Source organism: Phaethon lepturus, unplaced genomic scaffold (genome assembly GCF_000687285.1).
Source record: "Phaethon lepturus isolate BGI_N335 unplaced genomic scaffold, ASM68728v1 scaffold21992, whole genome shotgun sequence".
NCBI lineage: Eukaryota > Metazoa > Chordata > Aves > Phaethontiformes > Phaethontidae > Phaethon > Phaethon lepturus.
This window is the reverse complement of record NW_010522900.1, coordinates 19958-44281: the sequence shown is the minus strand read 5'-3', so window position 1 is coordinate 44281 and position 24324 is coordinate 19958. Positions and strand designations below refer to the sequence as shown.

Sequence of the window (24324 nt, the reverse complement as noted above, 5' to 3'; positions counted from 1 at the left end):
AATGTAAAACTTCCTGATAAAAGCCTCATGTCAATTTCTGTTAAAAAAAAATAATTCCTTTCACTCTTCCCAAAAATGCTGTGCTCCAGCTTGGTCAGAATTTCCACAGTACTATAACAAAACACTCTCACACCAAGTCATCCCCTTCACATCCCAATGGGACAATTATCACATTCTTCCTCCAATAAACTACAGTCTTCAAATACCAATGAAACAGCTATTTCCAATGAATATATAGCTGTCCTTTGACAAGTGTCTACAACCTGACAGTAGTGATGTGATGGCCTTTGACCAAGGTCTGACAAAGCAAAGCTGATTCTTATCTTTGGAGAAAAAAACTTATTCTTTATTCTATGTTTTTAGCTTAATTATTTGTTTTCGTGCCTAAATATAAATGTCAGAATTACTGAAGTTACAAGGGTCTGTTTTGCTCCAAATGCCACACCATCATTTGAAAATGAAATCATCAAGGGACTCAGAAATAATTAAAAAAATAAAATCTGTCCAAACACCGTTCAGTGGAAGCAGAGACATTTTAACATTTTCATTTTATAAATCTTTTCTGCAACTACATGCAGTGTTAGCAAATTGCCCAATTTTTCCTGCTTAGTACAAATGCAGAGTATTTAAAATACATTAGCTGCTTACTTTCTTAATATGATGCTATTTTAACATTTACGTTACTTCATACAGTAGGAGAATTCAGCTGGCAGGAACAACCCAACTTCCTGTTTGCTATGCAATTTTATTCTGACAAGGATTTTTTACATTAGTTCAGCAGTTTCCCAGTGGGATACAAGCCCAAATAACTGAGTTCTATCCAACTTTGAAGGAGCGTTCATTACTTAACCACCAGCTTGTATACACTTTTACAGTGGCAGAAAGTTCACTGTATGCCTTATACCCAATTTGTACCACAACAGCAGGAAATAAGCAGTATCTGTTTCTATTAGTTTGTTAGAACGTTCTCTGTGTGAAACCATGCTCTACTTTTTTTATCTGCATGAAACACTTGACTCCCACCTTTTGAAGGAAAACAAATGGTATGAGAAGGCACTATACCTGTTCTGTGTGAGAATTACTTCTTTGGATAAGTAAAAGTTTTTTGAAAAGTGCTCATCATACCTTTAAGTATAACTGGGTTTGCAATTCAAATAGATTTGTACCACTAACAAGCTGTTTTAAACTGCCTGAAATACCAATTCCTCATTACTTAAAACAGTTTTTCCAACAATATACAGGTGCACAGTGACAAAATAAATTTATTTTTAAGGAGAAAGTGATGTAAGTATGGTGAAGGAACATACACAAGATATTAGACAGAGGATGGTGATTATGTATGAAATGGAGTGAAGGTATTGCAATTACAGTCAAAAGGGTTCACATTCAGGGAATCCCTGAAGAATGGTGTGGTCATCAGATGTGGGAGATTCTGTTGACATCAGCATCACTTCTGCTTGGCACCAGAAATGGTTTTAAAAGCTTGCTGCACTAACATATTAGAATATCATTGAAGGTATGAGTTGAAACATAGGATTATACCTGCTGAAAGAGAACAAATTAATTTTAAGTACAAAAATATCAATGTAACATGAAGACTGAACTGTTGCACAAATCAAGCACAAATCAAAAGAACTCAAAATTAGACTGGAATGCTGTGCATCATTTCAAGCACAAATTTAAAAGATGAGATGACTAATTTTAATCAAATCCAACTTGCTACTCACAAGTGTGATACACAACTTGCCCTGTCACAAGACTAAGCAGAGAAGACACTAAGGAAAACATGAAAGAGTCTCAAGCCAAGATGCACACAAGAACAGTCAGAACCACCTCTTTTTTTCCAGTCAGAGGCACTGAACAATCATCAGCTTTATACTGGTTTAAAATAAATTATTAGACAAAAGGGTATTTCAAAGCAAAATAGCAACTTAAATTCTCAAAGCATTCCAGTATTAGATCTTTCTTACTACTGCAAATACGAAAACCAGAAAATACAAGTTGAAAATGACACACAAAGTAATTACTCTCTTCTCCCTAATACAGCATAACTTTCTGGTATTAGGAAGCTTCTGGCTAGTAAATCCCAAAGGTAACACAAAATTGTTTTTGTGTTAAATAAAAGAGTAAATAAATAAAAGAGCACCCTAGGAAAACTGGAAAAAAACTGAGATCACATCTAATAAAGAATAAAAACTGTAAAATGAAGTAGGTTTTCTTTCATGTCCCTATACATAAAAGTCTTAGCATACCTAAATAGAACTCCAACCTTTTATAAACTCCTAAAATAAAGTAACTAGGAAAGAAAAAATACAGATGAAGAAAATAGATTACTTGTATTCAAGCATTCATCTGCATGTTTTGCATATATAATTTTAAACACCAAAGCAATAACCTTATTCTTTTCATCCAATGTTAAAAAGCAAAACAGAAGCTGAACAGTAAATGTAAGATGTCAGAGAGATCTAGAAACTCCAGATGTTATTGTCAAGACAGACATGCATTTTTCAAATTACAATTTTTAATCAGTATGTTCTTTTACAGAAAAAAACTACAAAGGAATCTCTTTTGAAGTACATATTTTAATTTCTATGACTGGGGTGTTGGCCAAGTCTCCATATGACAGGAACAGCTCTTCACAGACATGCCACTGAGGTTAAAACTCTCACGTTTAAGGCATTTAGAGATATAGGCCCTAAAAACTTGTGATCTAAGCACTTCAGTCTTAGCTTTCACACACATGAACAGCTGAGAGCAACAACTACCAGGACTAAACATGATGCTGCCATCACTGAAGTACTACTGACTGCTGTAAGCCTACAAGAGGAAAAGGCAACTAATACACCAAGAACTTCTCCGTTTTCTGCATCCATGAAAACTTTTCTCCAATTGTGTTATACACAGGGAAGACAAAAATCACATTATCAGGGCTCTAAGAGAGTAATTTCATACAATAGTCAGATACCCTAGCTCCTTTACTGCTGAAAAATCTCAAAATCAAGTTTTCCTTTGTTCAGACACAAAAGCAAGGAAACAGTTCAGTAATTCAACACAAGAAACTTTTGCATCTAGACAACTACTTAAGCGCTTCTAATGGAACTAGACTTAGAGACATAACTGATAGTTACCTATTTAAATCTGTTATCTGAAACATTATTTTATTTTCATTAGGTTTCTAAATTGCATGTAACTTAACCAATGAATAATCAATACAATCTACCGTCAATCTGAATAGATTTCCTCCTGCAAACAGTATGCATAATTACAAAAGACAAACGGTATTATTTACATTCCAAACATTCAAATTACATGTACGGAACTTTCAAAGGTTTTAATTTTGCAACCACACAATTTTTTGAAGAGTACATAAAGTACAGCCTTCATACAACAGGTAACTGCCAGCCATTGTTCAAAGGCGATTCATGAACAGACAAGTAAAGACTCAGATAAATGCAGAATAGTGAAGAATATCTACTTTTATTACTTCTCTGTGAAAACAGCTTCTGCTCTACCGATACACTCAGGTCAGCTAAACAGGCAGAGAGCATACTGACTGGGCAGAACATCCTTTTTTAATCATACCAACACTAATAGATGGATCATCAAACATAGCCACTTCAGTTTTATTTTTTAAACCTGTACATAGAAGACAGAGGAGCCACATCACATGCAAAAAATACCGGTTATTTAACTAAAATTTAAGAACTGAAGCACTTCAACACGTCATTTTGTTTCAAATAAAAGAACATGCATTGGCTTTTTCAATTATTTTAGTGGTCCATAAAATTTTTATCCAGCACTTTTACCTGTTCCTTGATGTCTTGTAACTGTTGCTGCAACTTCTGTACATCTGCATTGACATTGGTGTTGTCTTTGTCTTTCTGCAAAACTGGAATGTTTCCACTTGCTGTAATTTAGAGACAATAAAGATATGGGATTATGCATCAATCTAATGAAACAGTAATAATTATTTCCAGTGTACTAACTACAATTTTTCAATTATCTGAAACAATGTTAGTCAAACATATTTGATAATCTAATTAAATTCACTACAACATCACTGCAGATCAATTCCTAAAGAACTTCTCTGAGTTTAGTGGCAACACTTCTTTGACAAATATTTCCTCAGTAAAGATGCTCACAATGCCTGTAGCCTCTTAATGTTGCTGTTATTTGTCAGTGAAGTTCCTGCAGTATATTTCTTTGCACATGTAAAAAAAATAAAGCTAAATCCTTTCACACTGAAAAGACTTTTTATCTACACAACCAATTCTATTTGGTGTTCAAAACTGCACAAGTGTCTTGGAAGTAGTTTGTTCAAAATTTGAATAAGCTCAGATTAATATTCCTATATTTGACTGATCCAGGAGCAACGCTACCGTAAGAAACAGAAAATTTGAGAAGTATTTCAAATGACAAATTTTAAATTTCCAGCATGAGTATTAAAAACCTGGATTTCAAGGATTATTCTTATAGTTATCTATTTAGGAACAGTACAACAAGAATTACCTAATATTCCAATTCACATATACTCAATTCAAACACTGCATACCACACATACGCACACAGAGCAAATACGAATAGTTCATAGAAATTATTCAGAGAAGTCACAAGAAGTTTAAAAACTAGTCAATGCAGAAGATGTAAAACTGAGCGATCTGTCGTGAAAGTTGCTTGTACCTCGATGCAAAATATTTACCATTCCTTTCTCAGTCAGAGAGCTCCAGAAGTAAAAAAACCCCCACATTTATTTGCCCATTTGCACAATTACAATCTTCAGGTTTTGCTTCATAGGATGTTAATAAGTGGCAAAGAAGTCATATATGTTTCAGCTTCTATGCCGGATACTGGAAGCAATCCTTTAGTGTAACGACTGGTGTAACCATCACGCCTCCTGCTACCAACATAGAAAGTAGTGCAAACAGCAAACGGATACCTGGCTTAACAACACTGTTTTTATTAAACATTTCTTTAAAAAGGAGAAGAAAGGTTTAGGTCATTTAAAAGAGTAACAAGTTGGTGGGGAAATGCGAAAGAGTATGGGTTTTGTAGTCACTCACAAATATCATCAGTGGTATCTTCTGTACCTTTCCCTCCACAGCACATTATGAAAGGCACTCGTCGCTCAACCACTGCCCGACATTGTACACATTTCTTCATCAAGCTTGCACAATCTGAGAGGACACAGAAATAAACTCTGAATTCTGCTATTTCATTTTTCTTCTTTCCTGTCCAGGAGCTTGTTTATTCAGAGTAACTATACAGCAATGCCATAATAGATGTTTACAATACAAATAACTACTTGTGTTCATCTTCACATAATTTTCTGCAAATTGCAACTATGAACAATGTCTTGTTTGGGATTCAAAGTAAACCTATTCTGCTTATCTTCTTTTAACATATTTCAGGTGAGCAGATTCCTCTTTCTCCAAATGGATGTCTATTCCACAAGAATTACAGAAGTTAAAAAAGTCAAACCACACACATTTGAGACCAGAACTTCCCAGAAAGTCTTGGCTACTTGCTTTTTCCTTTAGAACAAAGGATCTCACTGTCCCTTGGAGTCTATACTATACTCCAGGGGCAAACAGATGTGGCTCCTTACCCTTAGAAGAATAAACCTGTATCTTTCAATACAGTCCTAGAAAAGACACTGTAATTCTACAAAAGGCAAATGATTGTGTGTCATAAATGCTGAAGGTTACTGTGAATCAATAGAGTGGGTCCTATAAACTACACAAATTTGAAGACTCTCATCCTGCTTGAACAAGATGTCCAGAAAATAATCTAGAAAGAAATTATCTACGTCTGTTAAACCTTTGCTGTCCTTGTTACAGCTTAGACTTGGTGATGTGTATTGCACTGCCGAAATCCTTCACCACAGCAATCAATCTTTTTGTTGCCCTCTTCCTGGGAAACTAATAAAAAAATTCTCTCATCATCTTTCAACTGCAAACAGTGAAAGAGGCCAGATCAGGATAACTGTGAAGTCACTGATTCAATGTCAGGTCTGTCAGCCAGAACAGAGGAAGAAAACAGACTTTTTCAGCAAGACCAAGTGAGCAGTTACTTATGGGAATGATTACCTTCCCTTTTATGTAGATGCTCAGCAACAAGGACTGCTCTTCGCTAGGCAAATGACCCTTCAACAAAGCCCTGAGATGTCTGATGACAAGATGATGGCTGCATTCTCATCCACGTATTCTCAAAAGATAGAAAAATATTCTGAAGATGTCCTATGTCTTTTTTTGCTACACAAGATAAATCAGAGTGAATCATAACTGGTGCTCTTTGCAAACATATGTGATATGTCTTTTAGGGAAAAATATAGCCCTTGTGCAAATACATTAGTAATGAAGCATATTATGTGTTTATTTACAATATTCTCTTAAAACACCATTTGTACATCTGAATGTCCCCAAAAAGCCACAACAAAGCAATAAAACTAATTATAATTACTTCAGAAGTTTTAACAATATACAGCAGGCTCCTATAATCTGAGCAAGCCTACTGACAGTTAAGTAATTCAGATAGGAGAGCACTTGCTTACTGAATTTTTGAAAATCTCCAGTTTGTCCTCCAATTATTTCATTACCAGCATGTCAAATAATGCTAAAATTCTGACTATCACATGAGACTATCAAGTAAATTGGACCTGAATTCAGATTACTAATGAGCTTTTAGCAATCTGATTAAAATTGTTCTGTTTCAAGATTATTTCAAAAAGAACTTCCTGTCAAGTTTACTTACTCTCACAAGCACACATATGACCGCAAGGCTGGAAAAGCACTGCTGCCTTTTTGTCTGAACATACTACACATTCTTCAATCTGTAAAGAACAATAAACACACATATGAGAAGTTTACCTCCTACTCTGTACATTACTTTGCTTTTACACTTCCTTTGGCAAGGCATGTGGACTTTAATCAGCTCCATCTACTGTTATTTTAACTAATTCAGCACCTCAAAATGCAACTTAAATTAGTTATCACATTGACTTCTAATATTTATTTCCTGGCAATATTTATATGTTCAGCACACTGAAAGGCACAAAGAAGCAATTAAGACAGTATATGTTCCTTTTTCTTTATTCTCTTCTCCTTCGTTGTTTCACCATATATACTTAAATTCACTTAGAGATTTTCATAGTAATATGTTTTTGATGTTCTAGGTTAGGGTTTCTCAAGCCCTTTAATGTGATTAACTCTATATATATGTGACCATAGGCATCACATACCACTCTATTCATATTGGCCTGGATCACCTCTTTCAGTTCACAGAACTCTCGTCCAGGTTCATTCATTTCTTAGCCTTGCAGATACTACTGTAAGTTTTTATGTAGAAGAGTATAATAGAAGTATTGAATATTCCACATAGTCTAGTTTAGCAAAAGAAATCAAAGGGAGGTTATCCACAAAGGTTACTTTTCACCTGGGAAAGCTGATTTCCCTAGATCAGCTTCTTTAGCTGGATGAGTGGAAGCAGAAGCCTTACTTTGCTTCTCTGAATCACTCAGTGGCAGAACCTTTTCACTGACTATAAAGAAAGTTCAGAGAAAAGGAGCTCACACTGTATTAACATTTGGCCTTTGAAAATATGCATGGCAGAATAGTGAACGGTATAAGAAGTAAGAATAAGACAGTGAACAGTAAAACCAGTACAAGTTAATAATTCCTATATTTACTCTGAAGCAGAGGAAAAAAGACACAGAAGTGGACTAGTCAAATGTGTTTGGAAAAAGATAAAAGAGAATAGAGTGGGTTTTCTAAAGACCAGAAAGCCTGTGTGTGGAACATGAGATTTTTAATTTTTTTTTTTTTTTAAACAGACAAAAAACAACAGAAGAACAAGACTCTGTGATTACAGGGAATAAAAGAATACCCAAACAGAAAAGCAACGGGCATGCATCCATATAGTTACAAATACTTGGGAGCAACCATTTGTGAAATCTGAGGACCTTACTAGGATTAAGTCCCCAAAATAGGGCACAACTGGTTGATACTTTGAAGGAGAGAGAGTGTAATGAAATTCATGATTCCAAAGAAAGAGAAGGTAAAAGCTGAAAGTAATTAACTTCAAAACCATACACATATTAACTAACTCAGTTTACAGGCAAATCATCTTTCCAAGCAGCCATAAGAATAAAAGAACTCAGAGAGCTGAATATTACTAAAGGAACTATACTTCAGGAAAAGCAGCAATTTATCTTAACATAGAGAAAAAAAATATAGGGAGTGGGAAGAGGAATCTCTTTAAATAAAGCATCCTCAGGTGACTGTATTAGGAATTCTCAGGATCTGAACAATAAAGACAACGTCAGGTTGGGAGAGAATGAGGGGCAGGTAGGACATGAATACAGGCAAACAGAGAAGAGTAACATACAATGTTGTGACAAGATATCATTATGATGCAAAATTAATTTCATCCAGCAAGACACCTTTAAGGCAAAATACCACTTAAAATTTTCCTTGTCCTTTTAAAAAAATCTTTTGCATTAAAACCAGAAAGGGAACCAATAAACTTTGGAAGTTTTTACCTTTGTCCTAGACTGAACTTGTTCTTTACAGATGAGGCATTTTTTCACCCGTGGTGAGCACAGAGAACACGTGGCAATGTGTCCACATGGGCCAAACAGAGTATCTCTCTTCATGTCTGAACACACCATACATTCTTCTAAGGTTTCAGAATCATTGTTGATCATAGATGGACTTCGAGAACCAACCTGACCACTATAAAGAAACCTTGCAGTCAAACATACTTCAAAGGATTTTAAAATAAAATCATCAATTGGCAGTGTATCTATATACTCCTATGCATTCAGCCATCAGTGTATCATCATAAAGCAATCCAAACTGCATTTTCCCAAACGTACAGTTGACACCAGAGTGCAAGGTCTCACGCTCAGGTAAGACACTGTTCAGAAACAGGCGGCACAAGTTAGAATAGCATCTTGTGAACATAAAAAATTTTCCCTCGCATCTTAAGAGTTTACTTATTAGTAGAGACATTTCCTGTAGATTCAGAACTGCACAGCTCACCCCCTTAATCTTCAGTATAATTCCAATACCTAGCAAACGGCAGGCTTATAAAAGAACTCCCAAGGTCCCGCAGTGAATTCACCTCGTATCTTTGTCTTATGCTGCTGCGAACCCAGCAGAGGGAGCGCGTGTTGAACCTAATCGACTCATTCCTGCAGCCCTCACAAGCCCATAAAAGGTGGCGAGAAAGAACAGTCACAGGGGTGAGACAGACAGAGACAGAAAGACTGAAGAAAATAAGCACCTTACACGGCAGGGCAGCATCAACAAAAAGCAGTCTCCCTTTGTGTTATTTTGAAAGTACATTTTTGATTTCCATACAGGAATTAAGGATGAGAATCATGTAAGCCAATGGTGGGAACACAACTAGGACACATAGCAAGCTGAAACTTCTCATACTGCACGCACCTGATAACATATTTCACTGAAATCGTAATTCCTAGAGAAGTGCTTCTGAGACATCAGGCCTACCCCCTCCTTCTCTCTTTACAGAATCATACAATCATTCAGGTTGACAGGTACTCAGAAGTCACCCACTGGGCTTTGCCCACTCCAGTCTTCAAAACTTGCATGGGCAGAGATTTCACAACCTCCTTGGGCAACCTGTCCCAATGCTTAGTTATTCCTTCAGTGATTCCCCACCTACCTTTTCTGGGATGGTTTGAAGTTCTACCAACCTTTACCTGCACGTTGCCATCTTCCCATGCTCCTCCCTCCCATATTAACATGTATGAAAATCCTGTAAGACTTGTGTCAGTTTCAACTAATGTATTTGTAAGTAGCATTCAATGTACCATAGAATACAAAGAATTAATTGAAAGTCAAGAAAAAGCTTGTATGTTTTAACACTATTGCTAATAAAGGCACAATGTTTTAAATATATCAGTTAATCTATAGAAAGCAGAGATTTGGAAACTGCAGATCTTATGAATATACAAACCTGACTTTTTCTTTGTGACATTTAGCCAACGCTTTGCAGAGACTAGGATCAGGGCAGAGATCAAGAGGAGACTGACCCTTCTTATTACGAATGCTGAGGTCAGCTCCGTTGGCTGCCAGGAAGCAGGCAATAGATGCTGCACTCTTCTTCTCTGCTCCCTGAGTGCCAAGTCCCATTATTAACTGAAAGAAAACAAATACAAAAGCAACTTGAAAGACTCTCTAAACAGTTAGGAATAGACTGACTAAAGGAAAACTACTTGACATCTGCACATGCACATACACACACACATATATATGTATAAATCTGTAAGCCCAGAGAAGCATCTCTAGAATTAAAATCAACACAATTGTATGGTTGCTTAATTTTGAGTCAGCTACACTCAGCTTTCCTTTAAGAAACTAAAATTCAGCAAGGAACAGTTCAGCTGTTGAAGCATTCAATCTCCTGCACACCTATACTCATTTGTGAAGTGGTTGTCCTTCTATACATGCACTGTAAAGGGCAAAGTCCCAGTAAGTATATTCAGAATACACTCTAAGTATACCGAAATTGCCGAGTTGAGACAAAATGCTACCAGCACCACACTTGGATTTAAAACATAGCTGGGCAGAGAAATGACTGCATATTTCCTTTTAGTCTAGCGAGTAAAGCACCTGCCCAAGAAAGACTGATTTCATTTGCTTTCTCAGCCTGGAGGGGTTTAAACTCACATACCTGTCCTCCTGTCCTAATCATGTGATGCTCCTTTGCCTTTTTAGAACTATTACTGTATTCCTGTATTATTGTACCCATGATGCACAATTCACAGGGCCAGCTAGAAAAATGAAGAGAGAAGGCTCACTACCATAGCCCAGCAAGGAAAGGATTCACCTACTCTGGAGCATTCTGGGCCTGCTCCCAACATCTTTTTATATTAAAACTTGATCAGGTAAAAATGTGTAAGTACAACGCAGACTACATATAACATGAAACTGCTAGCACCACTAAAAATCCCTCAGCAAACTACACTAGACTATATTCAAAGGAACAGCTTTGGCACAGCTGGAACAGCTCTAATTCAAGAAGTTTTAAATCCTGAATAAAGGCTTCAACACTAGGACAGAGGCAGGATTTTGTATGCACCTCATTCCCACTAATTGGTTTAAGTGCCAACTTGACTGACGTACATTTTTCTATCACTTTCAGTTTCTACAGTCTATCCCTGCAGCTGGTCTTGTAAAAGCTGGATGTCAAGTATCAACCCTAAAAATTAAGTAATTTTGCTGGATTAACAGCCATTTTGTATTTTAAGAACTACATGTGCTATTTTAGACACAACAGCATACAGGAATAAATTTAAAGTATCAGATACCTGTCACTGCAGCCCTAAAGGCTGTGTATCTTGAAGTCTCAACTATGAAGAAAACAGTTTTCAAAACCTCTCTAGTTATTTCTCCCATCATTCAGAGGTGACTTGTGAAGAAAAAGGCTTGGTTTGGGTCCATGTCTTGCAGCATGGGAAGTACGTATTAGAAGTCTTTATCCTGCCTTGATAACTGCAAGATTATCCTTTTCAGCATACAGCCACCAAGCTTCCCAGGGAAGCAATTTTTTTTAAACCTCAGTCCATACATTTTTTACAATTCAGGAGTTCTTATATCAGTAAATGCTACAAGAGGTGCTGAGGTGCTACGAGACTCTTGAAGGTTACTTCATGATTTCACAGATACTCATGTCCTGCAATTCTTCCTTATCATCAGGGAAGAACGGTACAGCTTTAAATACTTCATACAAGGAAAACCAGTAAGTTATGGACAGAAATTGTTTTGTGGTGTTCAGATCACAAAACTTTTTTTTTTTTTTATAAATTCAAACCATTTTTCTGCACCTCAAATACAGCATTGGCTGAAGTAAAGCAGAGATTTCACCTAGCTTCAGTACAAGTACCTTGGACCATGTCAGTAATCCAGCCAAGGTAGCACAACGTCCAGTGAAAGCTGATTTGCTCCAAGGTTGGCAGAGTAGACTTTTGTTTAAGTCATGCCTACACTGAACAATTTACTGTAGTTCTTTCTTACTTGCTGGGACAAGAGTTCTCTTACCATCCACACTTGAACCTTGTGGGCTCTGAGGTGTTCCCGAACAAAACAGCTATTGCGTCTCCAAGCAGAAAATCAAACACAGCTAACAGGATCATTTGCTTCGCTAGGTGTTCATAAGACACTACACCAAGACTGGCTCCTCCACCTGGAGCAGTCATCAACATTATTCAAGAAAATCTTGAGTCCTAAAATGCCAAAAACCAACCCATCCACAAATACAAACATTATGTCTTAGTACAGTTGCAGCAAGCTTCCTCTGGAGGCTGCTAGCCCTGAGATGCATCAACACAAGCCAGTCACAGCCAATCCACCTGCAGAGGAGAAGTCTCGGTGTAATCCACACAAACAGTATAAGTATCATCTAAGCAACTGTAACTACTGAGCTATCTTTGAAGCTGTAAACACCTAACTGACTTCCATTAGAGTTTCTTTAGTATAAGTTAGGATTTAGCCAGCAGCATCATTTTGAATCTTAAAAGCATTTTAAGGGTCTGAAAGATGTATTAAAATAAATTACACTAAGCCTGAAGAATAATACATTTATTTAGAATAAAAAGTACCCTAGGTCAAGAAACACTGAATCTGTAACAGAGCAGCTGAAACGACCTTTTTTGTGGTGGTGAGGACTGTACTTCAGAAAATTTCTCCTTCTCCCAACTGTACAATCACCTCAATGTGCTGGATGACAAACTTCAAAATTATTTAAAGAAACAGGGGTTCACCACTTATAGCACTTGAAGATAGAAATGTTTTTCAGATTGATACCTAAAACATGTAGGGCTTTGTGTACTATCAAGATTGTTCACTACACACATTTTAAATAGTCTATCAAAAGAAACCTGAAAAACTTTGTTTAGTTATTAGAACAGCTTAATGTTGACATTCAGAAGGAACTAGTAAACATCAATGCTAAAGAATTCATTCTATATAATTCCACTTATGAAATAAGTTCACACTATCAGTAAAAAGTTTGTTTCATATTTTAAACTGTGTTCAAAGCAAAAAGTAACAAATGGTAGAATTTCAATGAAGTTGCTGTCCAACCAACTTCACCAAATATGAAAAACATCTAAAATCCTGCAAGTGACATTTTTGTTCTTTTTCAGTTTATTCAACTGAAAAAGTTGAATAAACTGAATAAAAGTTGAATAAAAAAAGTTTATTCAACTGAAAAAGAGAAATCTTTATTTATTGAAGCACTATCCTACAAACAGGTACCTGATGGGGCTCAGTAGGTTGGTACCTTCAAGACAGTAGTCCAAAGTTAACTGAAATTTAGCTAAGCAAAAATGAGTTCTAAAATACAAAGATTTATGTATCAGATTTGCTATCACATAGACTAAAGGAATCTGACAAGTTTTCCCAATCTTTAAAGGAATTAATAAAAATTAATCAAAAAAATATGTATTCCATCAATTTAACTTAAGCCATTATATCCACAAAAAGAAAGCCTTACTGCTTCCCAGACTAATCTGTTAATCCTATTTATCTTCTATTATCCACCACCTGTAACTGCAATTCTATACAAGACAAATTACAAATGTGTCCTTGCATAGCTTTAAAGGTCCCGATGCCTGCACATATTTTAACAGCCTAGATCCTGTCTTTTTTGACATATGATTCCAGGCCAAAGGTAGCTTACTATTAGAACTGTTTACTGGTAAGATCTAGTTTATAGCATTTTTACATTACCTTTATTTAAATAAAGGTAGATAGGTACAAGTATTGTTCTCATTTACAATCTTCCACAGAACAACCTTTTCAAGATAGTTTGATCTGCTGATCATCTTAAAGATTTTTCAGGTATATTTTATCCAGGCTTGACTCCATCTTTTACGTTTCAGCCACATCTTACATTGCTGCCACATAAAATTAAAATAAGCAAGTTTTCACCTCTCCTGAGGGCGCATATCTTCTCCACACCACGTAAACCTCCTAAATTTATTTGTTAGGCAAAAATTTTTCAAAGTGCAAAAATATGACCAATAGTTTGATCAAGCTAAAATAGGAGGTACTAGTTGATTGCGATTTTTTTTTTTAAACATCAGAACATTTTTAGGTGATCAGGGATACAATCATGCAAGGACTTATTTTGTTTGTTGAAATGTCTTTGCCCCCACCTTTTTTTAAAAATTATTTTTTAACTTTTAATAGAAATAAACCAAAAGTATATTTTTAAAAAAAAAACAAGGATACAGCTCAAATGAAACTAGAAAAAGAAGACTTATCTTTTGAAACAAAATCCCCCAAACCTAAAATTTAAAAAGCCAGTAGAAGAAAAAACTACTACTTGTGTTAAACTCAAAACACAACAACTCCAGTTTCATTATGGATGCCACTAATGAGATGAGTAACAGAGAAAACCTATTTATGAAGTGTTGAATCACACAAAAAGTATTTATCTCCCGTTCATTTGTTTCACAATTAAATACAAGCACACAAATTGTCTTGGCCACCTCTCACATAGTTCATTTCAGATCATGGAGACAACTGAGCTGTAGTTGCTTTCTTCCTCTCAAAAGGACACAAGAATTTTCTTACATATGCCAGTCATATTTGAAATCTCTTTTAAAAGCTTATTCCAGTGTATTTCAGTGATTTAACTAAGTAAGCAGTTCGAAAAACATTTGTTGTACAGTGGAATTACTGTTTTTAACAAAGGCTTTTTAATAAAGTTGGTGGGGTTTTTTTGAATGAAATGCAAAAACTTAGTCACCCACAAATAAATTAGAAAAAATATTATGACACTGGTAACAGTGATTCCAATTTGCTGAATCATTAGTTATGTTGTGCATCTTCAATATTTAAAGAAAAAAATCATTGTTTGCTTTTCTCAATCCCAATCACTCAAGAATTTTATTTCTCTTTTGCCATTCAGCAAAACTATAAACTTCATCTTTACATATTGTGTTCACACAGTTTTTTGGGTGAGTGTTTCTTTTTTCAGCAACGCATTTTGACCTTTGTTACCCTGAGTTTCTTCGACTATTTCCTTACTACAGGACAATTTCTGAAATGAACTCTGTCAGAAAGATATGTAGCAATAAAGATGCAAATATTAAGAATGCCTTGTTCAAAAAGAATAAATTTTCAGACAGTTACATATGCAGCTAAACAATTAAAGCTACAAAGACATGCAAGGTGTTGAATCACAGAAAACATAATTTTAGTCTTATTCTGTACTGAAATACTGTTTATTTCTCTTTCATAAAAAGCTACTTTTGATCTTTTGGCAGCATACATGTTCACTATAGAAGACAGATTGGTAGGAATATTTTGAACTAAAAACCCCGTATTTTTCTTTAACAAAGACAATGACAACACGTAAAAAGCCCCATGTAACAATACGATTTCTGCCTACACTGCAGTCTAATGCAGAATGTCCACATAACCTTATGCTGCCAAAAAACAGTTCAACAGTACAGAATGAGACAAAATAGACAAATAAAGAGACAAATTTACAGAAAAAAAAAATAAATGCATTTTATTTACTGTGTTCTTTGATGGCTCCCAAGCAGTATCTACCTTGCCCACATCTTGCATGTCTTGGAGTTGGCGGAGCTGTGACAAGGTGTGGTGCCTCAGGGCTTCATGCAGGGGAGTATCCCCATCTTTATCCTGAATATCCAGCTTAGCACCTGCACGCACTAAGAGCTGAAAAGAAAGAGAACCAAATTTAAAAATCAAAACCACCTATTTCTTCTTTTTAAAACTAAATTTCAGTGAAACTATGGTCTAGGATGCTCTAGGAGGTACAAAAGGGTTATTCTTTTATCTTGCAACAATTCACAGTTGAGTTTATTTACATTTATTTTCCATAGTTAAGAGTTCAGCCCTCAACTGAAGCATTTATCTCTTTCAAATATCAAGCTCATTTCAGCAGAAGCCTAATGCTTGCCTGTGCTCTGAGGGAGCACTACAAGAGATGCTCTTCTTTAAAGGATACTTTCTATTGTCCAAAACCTTTAAATCTTACAGATAGCTTCCAAACAATGTAACATATTACAGTAATATATCAGAAACAGAAAAAGTGGGAATATTTTAGATACTTTGACCTCAAAAATCACCACTTTCACATCACGCTAAATTTGACAACTTAATTTACAGTGTCCTCCTATTAACAAAGTAGTTAAGCATGTTTTCAACAGAAGACAGAAAAACCACTGACACTATTAAATACTATCTCACAACACTTTAGGAAGTAATGAACTGTAAGACTTGTCTTTAAGGCTAATTTTAGGCACACGTTCCAGGTCACGTGACATGAAAGCAAGCATAAGGCTGCACAGACCCTCCTATTCATATTGCCTTTGCACAGAGCCCTCCTATAATTCGATGCACCAGAACTTTCTTAAATATGTTGTTAAACAAAACAAATCAACACATGATGACAAGTAACAATTGCCCCTAAAAATTAAACCCTGTCATCGTCGTTATTCAGTAACCTGTAGATAGCAGCTGAGGTTTTAACTTTAGTTTTGAGTTTTTGCTACTCTCCAAAAGTGGGATTAGCAGCAGAGACAAAAGGCATAGCCTAGAAACAGGAATACATAAAGGGGGATCTCCCTCTTCGGAACCCACAGGCTTGCAAGGATCTCAGCCTCTCAGAACCAAAGAATCTCAGACACTAGGAAAGGCTAAAAGGAAAACAGCTTAAAAGGAATTCAGAACTTAATTTTCAAGGAAATACCTGCATTTACATTTTACCTGCAAATACATTGACCACAGTTTACCATTTTCCCCAACCTTTTCTTCCACAGGTGAAACAAAAAAAAAACCACCAGCTAATAGTTGCAACAGTCTGCCCCCAACTTCTTACACTCTCTAAATGGACTTACACTGCCCAGTTTTTCTCTCTCATGTGAATATCTTGTGACTGCCACTAGCTATTTACTGCTTAAGAGCTTCTCCTGGAAGAAAAATATGTAAGAGAACTCTTTTCAGAGCAACCTGGAATCCTTAGCTATCCATGGAAATTTAAATCCTTTGCAGAAGTTGAAAAAAAAAAAAAAAGGCAAACCACCACCCTTTGTCACGGCAGCAGAGCTTTTAAAAGAGCCCTGCTACCTTTGACCACTATTCCACAGATGCCTGAGGGTACAACCCAGCCCTGGAAGAGTACCCAATAGGAATTAATTTTGAAATACAGAGCCAACATTTCTTTGCACGGCTGCATGAGTTATTTTAGGACTTCTCAAAGTTAATCCAACTCTAAAGTACGGGTACTCTACTGGGTCATTCACTTAAACACTCTCAGATATAAGCATGTCAGTCCAATACACATATTAGTTCTTCTACATGCCCACCTTCCTGCTCATCTGCTACATTGGTATTGTATTCACAGGTACCATGTCAGTTCAGAAGGGCACAAGAGCTCACCAAATGTAGCTGCCAAATAGCTTGCAGGATGCAAGTGACACTGACTCTAGGAAACCATTCTTTTGGTAGCAAGCTGTTCCAGATATAGGGCCATATCACATGTTTCACTGTAATGGGATCACATCCATCAACCCTTCGAGATGGAGAAACCTTGTGGCAAAATAACACTAAACAGAACCGCAGATATAGGTCTGTGCAGGGGGGGACAATTCTCTTAGGCCTGAATAAGAGAAAGTTTTTAATATAAAATGACTCTCATTCTAAAAAAAATTAGATTAAAATTAAAATTTAAAAAAATTCTGTAAAAAAAATTTACAAAACTAAAACTATCTCACAAACTAAAAAAATGTATGCAGAGGGCCAAGGCCAGGTTGATGTGTTCACTCATAGGGAACATCTACAGCAGTGAGTGCTCACTCTCTCTGAGCCTCAACAGCCCATGCTAAATCACATAGGTCCCGTATGGACAGTGCACACAGGCCAGAATGGGCAAGCTGTGCCAGACTCCCATTTCCTGTGCCAGTAACAAAGTTTTGTTAAATTGAAGTATTAACTTTTGCAATCCTGCAAGCAAAAAACAGAAATAGCATTACTTTTACTAATAAGGAACTTCTGTTACTGCTTATAGCTCTCCCAAGCTAAGAATGGGGAAAGTTACACACTGAGAAGACTGAAAAGTATTTAAACTCATTAAATGATGTTTCACTTTGCTACAATTTGCAAAAGCTGTGAGCAAGAATAATTACTCATACAGCAAGAGACATCAAAAATGCTATTTGAAGGTCCCACTACAGGACCACAAGACTCAGACAAGTAACAGGAACACACTCTCCCTTGCTCAAAAAGGAGGGATGCTAGAATTGGCAACCACGTAGAGGAAGCTGTAACGTACATGTACAAAAACTGAGCCTTCCCGAAACATCCTTCATATTGCCTACTGACCTTCTGTGAAAGTTGGCAGGTTTCTGAATTTATCAGAATCAATCATACAAACATTCAATGGCTACATGTTGTTAAATCATTTTTTAAGTGTTCATGAAGTACCTCTGTCTTAACAGCCACAATCAGCTTGAGTTAAGTACCATACGGGTTATTGCAAACCAGACACTTACCCTAACAATTTGTGTATGCTGTCGTTCAACGGCAAGGTGCAGAGCAGTTTGCTGGTTAACATTCTGGATATCCAGGTTAGCATTGCCCTGGAAGACATTCAAAGCATTAGAGCATTATCATCCCAGCAATTCATCTACAGGGAAGGCAGTCAATTAGGGCACTGAATAAGACCCTGAATGTGATTCACAGTTTGGAGATTTGAGAGAAATTATTAAATACTTCAATTATTCAATGTACGGACGTTGATCTGTTGAAACAAACTAGGTATAAAATTTTTCAGTCCCTCTGCACCATTAGGCCATTGTAATGATCTCAAAGGCAAGTCTGACCTTTAGAGCTCACCACATGTCCTTCCCTGCTCCATTGCTTTTGCATTGCGATTGCAGGTGTCAAGAAGCAAACTATTTTCACAGCAGATGGTTAACTGAAATGTGGCATTTAAATCCTCCTGAGAAAAGAGCCCTACCTGATGCACCAAAAGTTCAGCCACTTCCACATGATTATTGAGAGCTGCCAGATGCAAGGCAGTGTAACCATCATCTTTTTTCTCGTCAACAATCCATGGTCGTGGTAACTTGGACAACAACACACGCATGGCACTGAAATAAATATGCAGAGATGGCATAAATGCATAAATAACGTATTTGTTGAATGACAACGGGACAATACTAAAACAATATTCATTCTCAGAACTACAAATAAGTAGTAGCTAAAATAACATCAGTATTTTTTCAAAAAGAGAAAGTGAAGAGCTATACCAACAGTTCCAAAGCATAATAATTTCACATTAAGTTCCTTCTAGTTATAGCATACAAACAAACAATACAATACCCAAAACAGTGTGGGAATCAGATTTTTTTTTTTTCCAGAGGAAATCTTATCTAGCAGTAAAAACTACCTTTAAAAAGTATTCACACAATTCTGAGACAAACATGCGGCTCCCTTATGGCAGTTCCTCAGAGAGAAACAGAAAATCAGAAACTGCTGTAATCTCATGCCAGGAAACCTCTTCTATCATCCAATCTTTCCCTACCATTGAACCAACATGCTACTTACAAGAGAAGCTGAGTTTCTTTACAAAATTCAAGCTTTCAAAATTTCAAAATTCAAAAAATCCAACTAATACCAGCTAACAAAAGTGGAACCACTCAGTCACAGACTGCCTTGCAAGCAGATGCTATAATTGAATTAAACAGTTCTTCATTATCCGCCTGATATTCAAACATGGGATCTCAGTAAGCCTCAGAAATATCCTCACAGAACAAGGCTCTCAGCTTTTACTCAAAAATATTCTCAACAGGTACCAGTAAGCTTACCATGCTGCCAAGTAATAACTGAACTCCTAATTCATTACAATAATCTGTTATCTTGACCATCCACACCACAGAAGTGCTATTCACTCCTAAACTCTCTTTTAGAGTAAGCCAACTAGTTTCCTATAAAATAAACAAACAAAAAGCTGTGGTTCTGGGAATAGCTCACTCCAATGTGCCCTCCAAAACAGCAGAATTAAGAGTCTGTGACTTAGACTACCAGTGAGAACGTGCGCTCCTTCCTACAGACTGCTTAGACACTATCCTAACAGACCCTGACTTCTTGAGCATCTCCTCATGTTCTCCTGCTACTGCACTGAGTATACAACATAAATCCTCAGTTTCACATTTAATACACCATCCTAGCAGTTGCAGGATAATAGTCACTTTTTTCCAGAGAGTGTCTGAAGCAATCACATCTACAGGCCACAGCATCATGCAGGCCCACAGGAGACCCATGACGAACCGCTACATGGAGCATCCACAACCAGGCTGCTCTGGAGCTTTGTTCTCTGCGGAGCAGGCATAAGCACTTGGCCAGGAACCAAATGCATTTTGTAGTCTGTGGGTGAGCTCAGTCTTTTTAGACTCCATCATAAATCACAGCTTTCTTGAGGTAAGCAAATAACTAAGAGACCATTCTTGACCTCTTAGGATTTTTTGTTTTCCTGTCAGGTCTAAGCTTCTCACTTCATAGTCAAAATCACTCATAACAGCAAACTACAACACCATCACTTAACAGACTGTATATTGATTATCGTGAACCGTTTCTCAGCTTCTATTCATAACACCTTCTACAGCTCTGTCACATGCCTAGAATACTTGAAAGAAAACAAAAACCCAAAAAACCAACCCAACCTACCAACATTAACTCTTTGAGAGATTCACTGATGCAGGAGTTTCCAAAATTAAGGATATAATTTAGTAAAACACAAGTTATCGAAGCTTTATGAAATGTAGCAAAATAAACAGACATTAGTTGCACTGATAAACATAATTCATTTTGTAATGAAACGATGTATTTTCAAATCTAGGATATACATATGTCTCTGGTTTGCAACATCAGAACTGTTTCTAGCTGCCTTAGAGAGGGAGGAAGTCTGGCGCACTGTGGTTCACATCATATCTGGATACACATATCTGAACTACACAGATATAAAATAAAAGAATATTTAGAGTACATTCAACCACTTTAACAGATGCATTGAAAAGTGAATATATGAAACATTACTGTTGCTATTTCTTTAACATCTCTCATCTTTGAGAGAGAAGTAAGAAATTAACTGACTTAGTATTTTTTTTTATGCTATGAAAAAATTCACTCACCCTAATATTTGCAAGAGCACTAGCTTTACCAGATCCCCTTTCAAATCTTTTCTTTAGTTAGCTGTCAAATACCAGGGAGATTTTCATCTGAAGCTCAACTGTAAAATATCTGGGGGCTAAGACTGCATCTTACTTTCACAGAAATGAGATGCCTATTGCATTTTTGGATGCTTTTAAAAGGCATTGGTCCTATTGAAAAAAACAGGACCAAGAAAACAAACAAACAGCTTATATGTGCAATAGATTTTTATCTTACTTTTCACAGCAAAGCATCAGAGGGCCTGTAACTAGTCCTCAGTTGCTTCTGGCTATGCAAGCTAGAGACCACATCTCTCTTCTAGACCGTGGTGAATTACAGGACAGGAGGATGGAAGGGCAGTTTTATGTCCATGACACCTTAAAATTCTCCAAGATATTAATATGCTATAAATGGCAAATTCTTTGAAGACGTTCAGTGGCTGCATCCTCCTTCTCATTAGCTGATAGGTAGTTTCCTTCAATGCACAGGATCCTGTTCCTTCATACTGCAGCTTTACTTCCTACAGCTATTCTATTTTGCAGGATTTTCTAGAGCTGCTGCCAAAATTTTGACAACTTAGCTAAGTGGCTACCATTCAGAACAGTACTCACTGGAACAGTCACGTTAGTGAATTAACGTCACATGCCAATTACACAGTAATTCTTGATTCACTTTTCCACACAAAATATTACAGAAGAAGCCAAACTGTACTGCTCCATTTTCAGGACCACAACACAGATGTGGTCCTGAAAACTTGCTTTTATCTTGTATACATTAAAACAGATCACAGACTATTTTCTCTGTAATTACATTGAAAAGATAAGGAATCAGCAAATCTAATGGTAACCATGACCACGAAATCAGCTGAAGAAAACTCTTCAGTCTATCATCTTCACTGTATTGAACTGTACAGATTACAAGGCTAATTTAGTACCTTCAAAGATTATTGATAAGATGCTTGAAAGCCTTATGAAGACACTGAAATTATGTCATCGCTATGCTATTTAAAGAGCATTACTAAAGAAAAAAATTGTAAGAAGTAAGCTTTGGCATTTGTTGGTCTGCAGTATTTTCTGATTAGCAGAAAGCTGATAAAGATTTTGAGCCTTTTTCAGTTGGATGATATTTTGCAAGTTCTGAAATTTTCTAGATGGGACAACAAAAGAAAAACTTCAGTAAAAATTTTTGAGGAAGTTGTCTGTAAAGCTTTGAAGGGTCTGAGGAAACTAGCTCTTCATTGATATGAGCTAAACACCTGGCTCAGTGAAAAAGGTAATGAGCAAGCACATGTGTGCATAGGGGGCTGAGATCAAGGTATCCATTGCTTTCCCGTGCCCGGTGGATGGGGGTACAGTGACTTATAAAGTCCACCATAATTCACATAAATCATCCCCATAAAATGACAGACCAGGCTCTACTAGTTAGAAGTGATTTGGTAGAAGGAAAACCCACTTACAATATGTTACATTTAATTTGAGATGTAGAAGAATAACATCAAATGCTGCTGCGGAATGCACCTTTACTTTGACCTTGACACATGAGGTGTTGGGTTTTTTTAATTCAGGTTTTTAGAGAGTCTGGAAGTACGGTTTAACATATATATGATGTATAAATTATAAACAATAGCAGAATATAAATTCAACAGCATGAATTTTATATTTGCAACACAAAATGCATCATAGATCTGAACAATACACTAGTTCATTTTTAGCCACACAGAGCAGTTGTTTCAACACCAGTGACCAACATTAGACATTAAAAAAAAAATCATTGTTATGACCAAAAGTTTTAACATGTTATATTATTCATTATCAAACTACACACAAAATCTCTTTCCTTATGCAGCATTTTACTCACAGAATTTTTACAGACGCTCATCACCATTACCTGAGAATGCCACATAGAATAATGGACTTATCTAAAAAATATGCAAGATAAAAGTACTTGCAAGATGAAACTAGCACGTCATTGTATAGAAAAGTTTCCAGATTTAGCATTCTTAACAGCAAAGATAACCTTCCAACCTGCTTAAAAAAAACGTATCAAGAAAAACTAGATAAGCTACTGCAATTTGACTGCAGAATGATTTAAATGGGGAAAGCTGGGGGTTTGTGGGATGGTGGTGGGGTGCTTTTGTCTGTTTGGCCTCTTGGGTTTTTTGGGTTTTTTTTAAAAGAACAGATACTTAGGCATTAAAAAAAAATAGCGAGGCTACTTCACTATCAGCATAAATGGCTAACTTAAATGGCTACTGAAAAACGCAAACCCACTGCTCCCTGCACTTCAATTCCTGTGTTATGTTGGCTCTACAGACACATCACTGTCTGGTGACTGAAGCAACCCACTAGACTCTTGATTTGGCAAGTTCGCTTTCAGGCAGATCAGTGAGATAATCCAACCTATCCTGCAACTTCACGATCACTAGAAGCAACAGGAATAAAGAAATGATGAAGCTAGAGTTGCAGGGAGGGCAGACTGCCCTTTCCAGAAGCAAAGTCTTAGATCAGCATAAACTTAACCAGAAATCATACTTCTAGGGGTTGTAATGATTCAGTGCATTCTACTGCAAGTTCTCTACTTTCCTGCCACTCCCCTCCCTCAGGTCAGCTTTCCACTGTCTCAGTGTGACATGGTTTCATAATAGAAGATATTTTACAGCAATCCTGGCTTGAAGTATTCCCCCCTCAACACACACGCCCTCTTGTCCACTTATTCCCACCCCTGGCTCAGCTCAACCTGCTCACCTGTTTCCTGTTACATCCTCAAACAACTGAAGGAACAGATCAGATTTAAAGACAGTTTCCATTGCAAAGTTTTCTTTTAAAGCCATGTAGTCTGACATGCATTTTACAACACGATAGAAGCAAGACTACTTTTTACTAATCCCATTCTTGTCCTGTGACTACCACCTCTGCTCAATACACATAGCCACCAATACAGCATCTAAAATGTCACCCCTTTTTGTTGGATAATTTCTCATGCAGAATAGTACTCTGAGCCTGCTCACTGTGAAGCCAAAGAAATATTTGTACCAACATAGTGCAAGAAGTAACACAGGAGCAGGACAGTGCTATTTTTGGCAACAATATGATCTTAAGTGCACGTCAGCACA

At 36.6% G+C, this 24324-nt stretch overlaps 1 protein-coding gene across 1 annotated transcript in view; it reads right to left on the bottom strand.

The window, feature by feature from the left end:
* MIB1 (mindbomb E3 ubiquitin protein ligase 1) overlaps positions 1 to 24324 on the bottom strand; it is a gene marked incomplete at its 5' end in the record, with an annotated part of 45610 nt that overhangs the window by 1693 nt on the left and 19593 nt on the right. The window contains 8 exons of the mRNA XM_010281979.1: positions 3807 to 3907; positions 5061 to 5174; positions 6751 to 6829; positions 8537 to 8729; positions 9979 to 10160; positions 15555 to 15716; positions 18554 to 18640; positions 19021 to 19153. Of these exons, the coding sequence (XP_010280281.1) occupies positions 3807 to 3907; positions 5061 to 5174; positions 6751 to 6829; positions 8537 to 8729; positions 9979 to 10160; positions 15555 to 15716; positions 18554 to 18640; positions 19021 to 19153 (1051 nt within the window). The remainder of the gene's footprint in view (positions 1 to 3806; positions 3908 to 5060; positions 5175 to 6750; positions 6830 to 8536; positions 8730 to 9978; positions 10161 to 15554; positions 15717 to 18553; positions 18641 to 19020; positions 19154 to 24324) is intronic.